The following is a 13,116-nucleotide window of genomic DNA, read 5'->3' as shown; positions in this document are numbered from 1 at the left end:
TACTTGTTTTACTTATGTGTTAAAACTATTGAAATGTTAATCTGTTAAATGTGAAAACACTGTGCAACATTAACACTGGTCATATCAGACAAAATCAGGCCGTTTGCATCGAAATCCCTCATTTTACTGCAATTGAGAAATTATGCATTTTATTTCAGTAGTTCAGTTTCCATTTGTAAGAAAAAGATTGTTCAGTTTAGTCATTCAAAAATCACATACTCAGGCTTTAATCTTAGGAGTATCATTCAAATTCAATCCAGAGTTAATACAATGGCTGTTACGTATTATAAAATGGAGCATGATTGTTAATTAAAACACTGAAATGTAATCCAAATGTAATTAGAGATAACTGTCAAAGCTAATGTAATCTGCAAGTAAGGCAATTACATTTCACTGACTTCCGTCATGTATAATTTAAATGCTCCAGCTGTAAACACATGTTTTGCCGTGCAACATACCCAGTATGTTTGCTAGTGTATATTAAAATGACCAATTTGAATTTTGTTTAAAAGTTCAATTCATTCACGTACTTGCCACCCACAGCTTCAGAGTGGTAGAGATGTAGAGATGTGAGACTGTGTCTTCAGCCTCACAGATGAGAGTTTCAGAGAAGACAGTACTGGCAGGTGGAGTGACAGAAATGGTGCTGCCTTGTGCGGTGCTGTACTTCTGTTCTTCTAAGATGACAGTCCACGAGTAGCTGCAGGAAGGGTAGCAGTCAGCCGAGCAGGTAAACACAGATTCAGCGCCGTAAGTTAGCATGGGAGGACCACTGATCTGTATGTTTGATGGTCCAGCTGAGGAGTGTGGACAAAGATTTGGTTGAGGGAAACTCTGCTGGGGAAACTCACGAACTTTCATCTTCAGCTTGGTCATTCATACCTGTCACCTGTAGCGTCTTATGGACAGTGGCTGATATCCCTGTTGTAGGGTTCACCACTGTACAGGTCAGGGTCTGAGTTGGTACTCGGTGCAGGAGCTGCAGGGTGAGCTCTGGGCCCTGAGAGGTCAGGTTACCCCTGGTCCAGGTGTACTGGCAGCCTGGGTAGCAGTAGGCTGTGCACTCGAAACCATAGGGGATTCCCACTGTCACTACACCAACCCCTCTGATCTCCACTGAAGACGGCCCATCTGCAGGTAGAATAGACAAGGCTGGACTTTCATTGATATATATTCCAAAATTCTTTGCTTTAATGCAGTTTTCAAACATTTGCAGATGGTAATTATGGGTAAGAATAAGAATTAAAAGGATCTTACATGAGATGTCCTCCATGGTTCCACCCTGCTCAGTTTCACTGGCAGAAAAATCTGTGATATGAGAAATAAATGAATATAACTAAATTTATGGCAGCTCATACAACACTGCAAAAAAAATTAAAAATAAAAAAAAATCTCATGTTAAATTGCTGATTGATGAGAGCAGATGATGAGCCAGTGCGGTGTTTACCTGCCAGGCAGGTGAGCAGCAGCAGCAGTGCACAGGCTGAGTGATGAACCATGGTGCCTGGAGCCAGTCTGGATAACCATCCACGCTCATATAGCCATCCACACTCTTATAATGCCTGGGAAAAAGGCCTTGCCCACTGTTATCACGCACTCACACAAAACACAGACAACTAATTACCTAATGTTCCTGGCAAAGCAGTGCAACATGTTGGTTATCAGCTGGGTTTATTCTCTGCACAAGGCGTGCTTGTTAGCAGCCGACATGTAATGTGGTTTTGTCTTCTGTGGGTTGTGGTTGTTTCTTTTGTACCTGCAGACTTGATCCAGGTCAGATAATGTGACTGTCTCTGTTTTTTCATATCTGCCTGTGGTGGAAGATGTAAAGACTTTAACCTCAGTTTATCACAGCTTCTTGATAGAATACAGCTCCAGCTGTCTGCAAGATCTGATTAGTCTAAGTGTTTTCTTTGTGGTTCCTTAAGTGTGTTTACCTTTCATTAATAATTGTATTGTATGTTGTCGCTGTGCAAATCCAATGTGCGTTGATGATTTTGGTGTAAAGATTCACGTGTGTTGCTGGCGTAAATCAAAAAGCAAGCACTCTTCCCTCTTCTCAAACAGTCTGTTTTCAACCTGTCACCTCTGACTGCAGTTTAAGTCCATCAACATGTCAGCTTTAGATTTGTCATGAAACCAAAAGCTTTCAACACCACATCACAGTATATGTGTATATATTTACATTATGCAAATATAAATGAAGAGACTTCTGATAGAATGTTGGCACATGTAATCATTGCTTTGGGTAAATGATTTAATAACTGTCCATTAAATGTCCACACCCTCTAGGACATAAGAGCTGTCGGCTGCTTTAACTGTGATTTCTAAAGAGTGTACATTTTTACAGTGACTCCTTTATAGTGCTCCAGGGTCTCTGTGATTAGAGGAGGTTTGAGCTTTGATTAATTTTTCAATTACTGTCACAATGAGAACAAATTCCTGAGAGTCTCTTTCCCTTGTCAATTATCTCCACTATCATTGTCCCATCAATGATGCATGTGTGATGCTTCTCTCTCTCTCCCCTTCTCTTTTAATCATAGCAAAAAAAAAAAAAAAAAAAAAAAAAAAAGTACAAGTCACAGTGAAGTACTTTCAGAGAGAGTATTTGTCAGTGGATGTGAACCCTGTCCATTAACTGTCACTGCTGTTTGCCAGTTTACAATTACAGTAAACAGGCACTCGAAAACTCACAAGTGTGTGGAATATTGCACAGACTCTTCCTTTAGATTATATATGAGTAAAAATATAGAACGTTTTAAATATAAAGCATTTTTCAATTTTCCAAATATAGCCTCTGGTAACACATTTAAACATTTCCAGATCTTTGCGGTGTGCTATCATGTACAGCCTGCAGGTGGAGCCATACCAATTTTATAGGCTTGCAGGAGTTCCAGTGAAACCTCTCCACCTACACAGGTGTTTTCACTTACTTTGCTGCCTGGACCTCTCCTCAGTGCTGTATGGATGTACACTAACTGTGCTTGATTGACATCTCCCTCACAGTCTCGTTAGAGTGGAACTAATTTCAGCTTTGTGATTCTTTATTAGGTCATTAAGTGTAGTGACCTTTCATCATTTCCAGCATAGCTCCACCCACCAGCCTGAGCAGATTGCTAATTGAGGACACCTGTGTCTGTCTCTCAAGTAACCACTACACTTACATGTTAGATTTATGATTTTCTTTCAAGTATAAGACAGTTTTGTACATATTTGAAGAAAAAAAAAAGTCTTGTTGTGGACGTCATCAGTGCATTTTATTTATGTATAGACATTTTCAACATTTCAACAGTGTCTGTGTAGAAGAATCTTACAAATCAACTAATTCTGACATTGAATGTGCTCGCTCTCTCCACACTTTGATATTTAAGTACCTCTCCATGTCACTTACTGCAAAGTGCAAACAGGGTTCAGCCCACTGTCAACATGAGACAAAAGTACAAGAATAATGAGCAGAGTGAGATTGTGTATGAGTCATTTATTCCCCGCAATTCAGCTGCCTCTCTTTGTCACAGATTCATTCACAGAACTTTACGATCTGACAGACAGAGACAAAGAGACGTTAAGTTAATTACACTAATTATATCATTCATAGGTAATCAGCTTGTAAGTAAGAAGACAAATTAAGAATAAACTGAAATCTCACCTGTCTGAACTGGATCACCATGTAAAGGCAGCAGAAATGATGAAGGTCAACAGCAGTGCTGCTGAAGTCTCTTCAGGACGAGTGGACAGGTTGTGATCTGATCCTGAACACAAGAAAAATGAAAAAGAAAAATGTAGGTCAACAGTAACTGTTAATATGATGTAAGATTATATGCATCAAAGCCTATTATAGCTCATCTACCTTTGATTTGTACGGTTTTTAATACTGTGACGGTCTTCCTTGAAGCAGTGTTTTGTGCCTCACACTTGAGTGTGACAGATTTAAGTGGCTGATCCACCATCATCTCAATCACATTGCCCCTCAGCGTCTGACCGTCCACAGACGACACGTAGCGACAAGGTGGCAGACATTTAGCGGTACACACAAAGTTATTCTTTTCTGCAAGTTCTACAATGTTGGGGCCTTCGATATGGACCTCAGACGGACCAGCTGAAAGAAATATAGTGAGGACAGATCACTACTAAGAAAAAGGTCATGGCATGTACTTGAATAAAACAAATGCAAATAGAACTCAACAAACATTGTGTATTATCCTAATACAGTATCTTTAAATGAGTTGTTTCCACATAAACCCAGAAGAAAGGTAATATTATACTCATGTTACTCTCATTACCCACCCCACCCCACCCCAATAAATCTAGTGAAACTCTTGACTTACATATTACACCTATGTTTCGAGTAGCTGTGATAAACATCCCAGACACACTATTGGTGGCTTTGCAGATGATGAGTTTGGAGTTTTCCATCTCCTGAGGAGTGACAGAAATCACATTCACTCGACCACCAACCCACGGGCCATTATCTGTCTTCCAGGTGTAGGTACAAGATGGCTGACAGTGGGCGTGGCAGCTGTAGGTGTGACTCACTCTTGGATTCATCATATCAGGACCTGTGATGGAAATGTTGGCAGGTCCAACTAAGGTGAGGAAGACAGATATGAGCCATTAGTATTTCATGGTATTAACATAGTATTTGTATTTTCTTATACAATCTTGTGTTGCATAATGATATTTACATTGAATCATGAGTCTTGATTACAGTAGCGCAAGACATTATACTGTAGTTATTCTGAAGGCTTTCATATGGCAACCAAAACAGTTTATAGTTTTCCACAGCCACATACCTAACACCCGCAGCTGCTTTGTTGTTGTTTCGGTCACTCCATTGTCTTCATTTGTGGCTGTACATGTCACTGTTAAAGCCTCTGCCCAACTATTTACAGTGAAGGCTAGTGCATTGCCCTGACCCTGGGCACTCTGTCCATCCAAAGACATGGAAAAGGTACACTCAGGGCACTTGGCAGTACACTCAACGTTGCTGGGCACACCCACAGTCACGTAGTCCGGACCGACAATTGATAAGTTCAGTGCTTCTGAAAATGTCACCAGTCACATTTACCACTATAATTTATAAGGACATTCATTTTCACATTTCTTTACAGGAATCATATCAAGAGAAGAGAGTCAATTTAATAGTATTTTGATATTTGAGGTGATACAAGTTAGGTAAGATTTACTGTTTCATTGAACGTAAAGTCACTTACCATTATCATCGTCATCTAGTTCAGGCTGCTCTCTATCTGTGGACAGCACTGGCTGAAGGCCTAACAGTGAAACAAATACTTGTGGTTACAAGAAAAAGCAGTTTGAGAAATAATCCACACTCAAGGTCCGCAAGGTCCATCAGCATTTTCCAGGAGCTTTTAATTGCAAAGTTAACGTGCTGTCTAAGTGACATTAATGAGTCTGTTAGCTGGCTTTATCTACTTATGTTAGATTATGTTTTAGCTTTTACCATGATCTCATATTTGTCACGTGTGGCCACAGACATTATATGGGCTCACTGTAAATATTTTTTAGCAGGACACTGATGTATAAAGACCCCATTACATAAAATGCTGCATTCTTACCCAGGTGACAATAAAGGCCTATTATCAGCAAAATATCCTTAAAGTTTCAAAACTAATAGCGCTCATGCAGAAAAAAAAATCCTTGTGGGTATATGTATATGTGTGTATATAATTGGATTATTTTTTACTGACCTATTGTGTGTATGTGTATAAAGCTAATTGTGACTGTTTCAAAAACTCAAGTAAAGTACAAGTTCTAAAATGCATTGTAATTCACGATCTACTGCATTTACAACAGGTAACATACAAAGTAAGCTGTTTTCAGTGAGTAAGTGAGTAAAAACACTATTAAAATAAGGTCAGTCAATATAAGTCAGCATGGCAGTACTATTGCACACTGGTACACTGTGCCAAAGGACCATATTATCACAGCTAAAATTTGACTTCCCCCTCAGTATTTTTGTCAAAAGGAAGATCCTTGTGTTACCTGCCAGATACAGCAGCAATAAAAGTCCAGTGAGATTTGAGTGTCCTCCCTTTTGTTTTGATATGTAGGTATTATCCATCGTCCTGTAAGGATCTGAAGTGTAAGGCCACCAGGAAGTAGGCAACACAGTCACAGTCAGTCAACATACGCAGCAAACAGCTCTTATCAGAGAGAGCTGAGAAGAAACATATCTGCCCTGAGTCACACTAATGAAAATCCACTGCTTAGATTGTGACCCAGAGTCTATGTAAAAAGTTTCACTCTCAGTGACTCTGAAGATTTTCCTCAGCAACAAAATGGTGAATCTTTCCTCAGTTGTCTAGATGAGTCCATGGAAAATCTGAGAGTGAATGATTGTGGAGCAGCAGTACTTCTATCCTTCGGTATGTGGGTCAGAGGCTGGTCGGGGGAGTGCTTTGGAGAGTGAAGTGGTTTGGAGAGCAAGCCCAAAAAGGAAACGTCACAGATCTGATCACTGTAAAATGGAATATGTCCCAGTCAGGTAATATACATATTAAATATCCCAAAATATTATAGAATCATCACAATTAATATAAAAATAGCAACCACAGAGGAATCTAAAATACAATTAGAGAAGTAGTCCTGAGGTAGAACTGCAGAAGTTGAAGTGATTTGTGTGTGTGACCATATTATCTACTTCTGTGCTCCCAGCATTCACCAAGATACTGTACAATTGGTGACCTCGCCCTTCCAGAAATAACGTCCATTATCAGATCAAATAATCAAAATGCAAACACATAAAAAACTGCAACATAATGGAAAGACTGAGTTTAAGGAAACAGTAGCATTTAGCATGAATAGAAACATAATCTCTGTGAATATTGGGATTAAAAATGTGGCACACAAACAACAATTGAGCAAATTGCATTTATTGAAAGCAAAAACTAATAACATCCATTATTCCTACACAAATACAAAAGAGACAAGAATATTTCTGGGTGCATGTTTCAAGTGTGAGTGTGTGCAGTTTTGACTGTATGCAGTGTGTTAAGTGTGCTCTTAAAGAGACGTCTCCTTTGAGTCCCTGGATGGCCTGAAGGTCAGAATCTCTGTGAATGTGTGACCTGCACAAACACAAAGGAAAGGGTTATGCATCAACTACTCTAAATCATGTCTGTGTCCAGATTCAAGTACAACACCTTCACCTTTTATTGTATGAAACTGTATTTTTTCTGCATTAAATAAGATCTAAGACCATTAGCGACCTCCAGTGGCAAGCAGCACATACTGCAACTGCAACACTGAAAGAATTCATTTCTTTGCTGAGATAAAAATGTTGATTTATACAGCTTTAAATCTGAATCAGCCTCTTACGTTTCCACTGGTCCAGTGGCAGGTCTGTGTTGTCCATGGTCTGATCATACGGCAGTGCCTCCGTCTCCTCTTCTGTGTCTCTGAACTCACTAAAGAAAGGCAGTTCCAGTGCCTCCGAGGCGCTCACCCTCTGCTCAGGGTCGAGAAGCAGCATCTTTTCCAAGACACATACAGCTGCAATGCACATCGACATGTCAAAGTCAGCACTGTAGAATTTAGTGGAAGAAGTAGATAAACGGGAGATCAGAGATATTCTCATACCATTTGAGCTAGCTTTGGAGAAAACAGAGTGCAAATCTTTTTTTGGTACTTTCGGCAGATTTCTGATGTAGTTTTTGGCCTGTTGAGAGAGAGAGAGAGAGAGAGAGAGACAGGTAACACAAGGGAACTTTTCAAAAACAAGTCCTGGTATTCACACCACCATTTGGTGGTTGGTGAAGAGCAAATGTCATAGTTTTCAGACTGTTGGTGGCACAGCAGAGTGAGTCAGTTTATAGTGTTATTTTACTCAAAATACTGTCACTTGAGTATCAAACACTCATCTACTTTGGGCTAAAAAGGGTAGCTATAAAAAGCTGGGGGAAAGTACTTTCTCAGTGATGTATAAATAGAGCGGAGATCAGCCTGAATTCAGTGATAATGGATTTCAATGGAGGAAAAAAAAAAAAGCATATACACTCCTGCAACAAACATGAATGGAGGGTTAAGGTGCTGGAGTGGTTTGTGAATTTTCTGTGGCAGTCCACAGCTGTTGTTCTCTTTTGAGGTTTGAGGGAACTTTCTACACCCACTGTTGATCTTTCTCAACTCAGCCAATAAATGTTGCATGCTCAAAAGAACAGGTTTTGCATCAAGTCTAACTTTAACTCACATCTTGGCTTTGTAGCTTCAAAACAAAGTCAGCAGTTGGGGTTCCTGTAATCTTCATGATTTCTCTGAGTTGGTCCAGGTCTGACAACAGCGATGGTCAAGTGTCATCTGTAGCATACATTTTTACCATTCAAATATGAGTTTTCTATTTAGCTTACAGTGCTACTGTGATCAACATGAAGAGACAGTAGAAACAGGAAAACAGGTAATTAATTGGTCTCTATTCATCTTTGGTATTTAAAGGATTTCATTGGTTATTTTTGAAGCACTATGCAGGATCTGAAACATTTTACTCAGTATACAACAGATCTAAAGGGAAGTTGACTCATTTCTCTCATGCTGACACATTGCAACAGTTAAGGATACGATCGCTTCCCTTGAACAGCGGCTTTCCCAGCAGCATCTCTGCCATGATACAACCAGCAGACCAGATATCCACTGCAACAGAGCAAACATCAGCTTTCCCACTGAATCTTATTTTTCCCCTTACACCTGCTGATATATTTTGCAAAATATATGAAAGTTTACCAGTTTGCGTATAGTGCATCCAGTTGAGGATAACCTCTGGCGCTCTGTACCAGCGTGTCACAACGTAGCCGGTCATTTCTGCATCTGCCTGCCTTGCCAGGCCAAAGTCAAGAATCTAAATTGGAGAGAAAAGTAAATTCAACTTTAACTTTAGAATGTATGAATATATACAAGTTACATCTCATGATGTATTTTGAGTTGGGGTACCTTTAACTCACAGTCCGGGTTAATGGCTAAATTTCCAGGTTTAAGGTCCTGTGGGATACAGAGGTGTGAGGAAATAATGAGAATATTACTACAATAATTCATAGGTGCCATAAGGAGACATTTCTTGGACAGAATTTATTATATTTACACTGCCTGGTTAATTTCAGGTAGGGAAGTATTTTCAAAATGGATATATAAATATCACTTTGGAATAACACTCCTCAACTTTTGTTGTGTTGATTGAGATTTAAAGGTGCTATATGTTATAAGTTATAAGTTTTTGCTATTGCTAGGCAACGTTAGTATTAATGGCTGTCTAGGAGAAATGTTGCGAGTTCAGCATCAAACTTCATTTCTTTACTTGCAAAGAGCTGTCTTTAGAAGTTAGCATGTTAAGCAGCTAGCCATAGCCTATTGTGTTGTGTGATACACCTTTGTGATAGTCACTGGTTTCAGTCCAGCATGAGAAGATGAAGAAGTAGCGCTACCCAGAAGGCATATTCTAACCTCTTGTCTTGTAAGTAAATAGCAGTTAATGCTAGCACCTTTAACAACATATACAAGGCCACACAAGGACTGTGGATCCTTGAATATTAACTAGAAGGCTCCTGCCTCCTCCAAGGCTGCCAACAATGAACTAAATCCTGCTGTTCACTGTGATCATGACAAATTCAGATTTCCAAAATTTATTGTTAGAATTTCTACTGGTACTAACTGAGGTGGAAAGTCAAAAAACGATTGGACATCTAAGAAATTTCAATAACGAAATAGCATATCATTCTATGTTGAGTTTAGAAAGATGTGAACACACACAGAGCAAAGCTCCCTTTGTGGGAATCAGGATGAATGGGACTGGGTGTGAAAAAGAGCAAGAACCCCTCCCCCAAAGTTCATAGTCTGAAAGGTTAAAGTTCACACACCCTGTGGATGATCCCTGCAGAGTGGATGTACTGAGGAGAAAGAAGATACAGACAACATCAGCAACTTAAGCATATTACACAACTTTTTCCTTTAGTAAGACATAACTATTATTGTATTTACACTTACTGATGTTGAACAAACAGAAACACAGTAAAGGTGTTCACCTTGAGTCCTTTCAGCATCTGATAGACAAGGAACTGCACTCTGTCCTCTGACAATCTCTCCAGCTTCATCAACTTGCTGAGGTCAGTGCCCATGAACGGCATCACCAAGTAACTGTGGTAGAGAGAAGATGAGGAGTTAGATCTTCTATACTGCAGCAACTGCCTCTATAATTAGTGTTTAGAAAGGCATGGAGGCTTACAAGTCACGAAGCCGATCCAATGAGATTTCAGCAGTGAAAACATCCAGCAGTCCAATCACCTGCTCAGAACCAACAAGGAGAAACAAAATCAAAACATAAATCTGATCAATATAGTATTCATTCAGGAATACAAGGAACCTCAAACAGACAATTTTGTTATCACTGTGTTCTTACATTTTCATGCTTCATGTGTTTCAGGAGTCGCAGCTCTCTGTAAGCCCTTTTAGCAAAAAGTTTGGACTGGAAGGGTCGGTGGAGTTTCTTGATGGCCACCTGTGTTCCTGTCCGGCGGTCCCATGCTGAGCTGAAATGGACAGATACATATTATGTAGTTAAATTTCCAAATAAAAGTTAAACTGGTTAAGTTTTACTTTGAAAAACAAAACAAAACAAAACGCTCACTTAAACAAAACTTGTCTACAGCCCATTTTCATGTCTATAACCAAATCCACAGGTGTAATTAATAACATGTGGGACACCTAAATGCAGCCATCATTAATGTTATTAATTATACCTGTGCCTTCCCTGCTAGGACAAGTCACACTGTCCGCTGCAGAAAAAAAGGCCCATTTGTGATTGAGAACAAAGCAGTGGTGCATTCTATGCACTTAACTCTGGGTCTTTTGACTTCTAACAATAGGACTGGGGGTGGTTGTCTTTGTTCCCCCTCATGCACACAACACAATGCAAAGAGAGGCCCTGCAGAGCCAGCTGTGGAGAGACTACTGACCAAAATATCCCACACAAGCAGCAGTGCTACTGCAGGAGTATTATACTTAAGTAAACCTACTTTAAGCACTGAGGTAAAAATCGACTAGAATAAGGTAAAGTAGTAAAATTGGCACATGCAAAATATAGCAGTTCTACTTATTTGTTTATTTATTTTTACTTTATGTGTATTGTTTGTTTCTTCATCATAAGATGAAATTGAAAACAGAAAATACAATCTGTTGGTCCCATTGTTGATTGCTGCAATCATAGCTCGTTATTTCCACACTGAGCTTTGAACTGTTTATCTCTTAACAGACAACAACAGTTGGTTTTCAATGAGAATGCATTTACTGTTTGACTGTGTGATCAGAGTCCAGCACAACACAAAGCCTGGCTCCCAAACAGCTGATTTCAACCAAATTCAATCAATATTCCTCTGAGCTGTAAAGGCGATGTTTTCTTCCCAGACATACCAGACTGTTCCGTAGGCTCCTGTCCCGACCTGCTTCAAGTCCCGGTACCTCTCCGGAACCTCCCACACAGTTCTGTTTACCTCTTGCCGGTAGAATCCCGTCCTGGACCGCACAGCCATTCCTCTACCGACTCAACAAGGCTGAGGTCAGGATGCGGGTGCGCTCAGCTTCGCTCATGTGAAGAAATAAAGTTAATATTTTAAACGACCGAGACGCACAGCCCGCCCGGCACTGAAGAGTTTGGTGGGGCGCAAAAATTCCTCCAGATGAACCAGTCGACCAGTTGTGCGCCTCGCAGGGTTTCCAGTTACACCCCCAACATATGCTCAAACAAACACACACACACACACACACACGCGCGCGCGCGCGTTGTTAGTCATGGGTCCTGGTGGCTCAGGGCAGTCTATGGGTGTGTCTACAATGTGGGGGGAAAAAAACTCACCAAACAAACCAAACATCTGCCCTCCCTAAGGTTACACCGCTATAATACCCCTGCAATATCCCTTGTAGTATCTAATTATACTGTAATGTTTCTGTAACATTCAGAGATAATTTTATACTGATCATCACAGATCATTATGTAAAAAACGTCTCATGCTTAAAATGGCGCATAAATGTCATCTTAATAATATTAAGCCTACATACTGTTTGAGAAAGGTTTTGGGATTAAGGTTAGTTTGATTTTTAAAAAAAATTTGAATAAGAAAAGTTTGTTAGAATGTTTCTAGAGTGGATATGTTGAGTAATAATATACTTATAATGTATTTATTTACTTAATGACTTTTTAAAAAAACCATCCTCTGGTGTCATTACCATGTTACAATTTTACAATATATATTATCTCATAGTATATTTTACTCTAATATATAATATATATAATATAATATTAAATAATGCTATTTGTATATACAATACTGTGTAATTATTTACTCAACTACTAGATTGTGCTATACTGTACTATAGTATATTATTTTTTGTTATACTATGCAATACCACACCATACTTCACTAAGCTGTACTATAATACAGTACCCGCTATGCTATACCACTATACTATGCTTCACTATACTATGCTATAATATACTATATGTATGCTGTATACAGTGTTTTGCTGTGTCATCATACAGATTAATCTTGTCTGACGCACACAGATACAGTCTGGTTACTTTACATAATATTAATTTCATGGGAACGGCCTTCCACATACAAAATATGGCTAGATGGATGTGGGCACCCAAGATAAAGATAAGTGATTATTGAACATCTAATTCAAAATCATGGTCTTTACATTGCTATAATGGCAGGTGTTGTCCATGCATTACAGAAAGCTTCTGAAAAGATTTTTCATAAGATTTTACCTGGCTGCAAGGAGGGCTCCCATGCAGCCCCACGACAAGGTCAACGTTCCAGTTAATGAGGTTGAGGTCAGGAGTCTGTGTGGGCAAAATAATGTCTTCATGGACCTTGCTTTGTGTATGGGGGTACTGTCATGTTGAACCAGGAAAGGGGCTTCCTCACATCTCTGTCACAATGTTAGAAGCACATCCATTCATAAACCGTACTGCTTATCCTTTTGAAGGTTGGAGGGAGACATGGGCGAATCCACACACACCACTGACCATTATGATGTATACAAGAATGACTGAATGTTACAGAGGACATGTAAGACAAAATTAATTAATTAATAAATAAATAAACTGCCAAA

At 39.4% G+C, this 13,116-nt stretch overlaps 2 protein-coding genes across 4 annotated transcripts; both read right to left on the bottom strand.

The window, feature by feature from the left end:
• Nucleotides 1-3,232: 3,232 nt before the first annotated feature.
• On the bottom strand, nucleotides 3,233-6,414 carry LOC108901410 (uncharacterized). Of its 2 annotated transcripts, none has more exons than XM_018702889.2 (7): nucleotides 6,004-6,414; nucleotides 5,211-5,270; nucleotides 4,791-5,039; nucleotides 4,326-4,583; nucleotides 3,848-4,096; nucleotides 3,647-3,749; nucleotides 3,233-3,418 (listed from the first exon to the last, which is right to left on the bottom strand). In XM_018702889.2, exons 1-6 carry the CDS (start codon nucleotides 6,080-6,082, stop codon nucleotides 3,661-3,663), a joined length of 984 nt encoding a protein of 327 aa, XP_018558405.1. In that variant the 5' UTR covers nucleotides 6,083-6,414; the 3' UTR covers nucleotides 3,233-3,418; nucleotides 3,647-3,660. The 2 variants fall into 2 exon arrangements, with proteins under 2 accessions (XP_018558405.1, XP_018558404.1); XM_018702888.2 differs by having other exon boundaries at nucleotides 3,233-3,538; nucleotides 6,004-6,413.
• A 463-nt stretch (nucleotides 6,415-6,877) lies between these two features.
• LOC108901376 (mitogen-activated protein kinase 12) lies at nucleotides 6,878-11,795 on the bottom strand. Of its 2 annotated transcripts, XM_018702844.2 has the most exons (12): nucleotides 11,413-11,789; nucleotides 10,403-10,532; nucleotides 10,229-10,287; nucleotides 10,029-10,140; nucleotides 9,864-9,893; nucleotides 8,944-8,991; nucleotides 8,737-8,851; nucleotides 8,575-8,646; nucleotides 8,210-8,289; nucleotides 7,600-7,678; nucleotides 7,339-7,512; nucleotides 6,878-7,088 (listed from the first exon to the last, which is right to left on the bottom strand). In XM_018702844.2, exons 1-12 carry the CDS (start codon nucleotides 11,529-11,531, stop codon nucleotides 7,024-7,026), a joined length of 1,083 nt encoding a protein of 360 aa, XP_018558360.1. In that variant the 5' UTR covers nucleotides 11,532-11,789; the 3' UTR covers nucleotides 6,878-7,023. The 2 variants fall into 2 exon arrangements, with proteins under 2 accessions (XP_018558360.1, XP_050933721.1); XM_051077764.1 differs by having other exon boundaries at nucleotides 8,575-8,851; nucleotides 11,413-11,795.
• Nucleotides 11,796-13,116: the final 1,321 nt, after the last annotated feature.

Source organism: Lates calcarifer, linkage group LG18 (assembly GCF_001640805.2).
Source record: "Lates calcarifer isolate ASB-BC8 linkage group LG18, TLL_Latcal_v3, whole genome shotgun sequence".
NCBI classification, from domain to species: Eukaryota; Metazoa; Chordata; class Actinopteri; family Centropomidae; genus Lates; species Lates calcarifer.
This window is presented reverse-complemented; position numbering and strand designations above follow the sequence as displayed.

What these genes read in the sequence shown, in the direction of transcription:
- LOC108901376 (XM_051077764.1), bottom strand. Translation starts at nt 11,531, where the DNA reads ATGGCTGTGCGGTCCAGGACGGGATTCTACCGGCAAGAGGTAAACAGA. An exon ending in TTGGATCGGCTTCGTGACTT is followed by an intron (nt 10,141 to 10,228) that starts GTAAGCCTCCAT and finishes TCTCTACCACAG; the next exon opens with TTACTTGGTGATGCCGTTCA. An exon ending in TGAAGCTACAAAGCCAAGAT is followed by an intron (nt 7,679 to 8,209) that starts GTGAGTTAAAGT and finishes CTCTCTCAACAG; the next exon opens with GCCAAAAACTACATCAGAAA.
- LOC108901410 (XM_018702889.2), bottom strand. Translation starts at nt 6,082, where the DNA reads ATGGATAATACCTACATATCAAAACAAAAGGGAGGACACTCAAATCTC. An exon ending in ATTGCTGCTGTATCTGGCAG is followed by an intron (nt 5,271 to 6,003) that starts GTAACACAAGGA and finishes TTTCACTGTTAG; the next exon opens with GCCTTCAGCCAGTGCTGTCC. An exon ending in AAAAACCGTACAAATCAAAG is followed by an intron (nt 3,750 to 3,847) that starts GTAGATGAGCTA and finishes TCTTGTGTTCAG; the next exon opens with GATCAGATCACAACCTGTCC.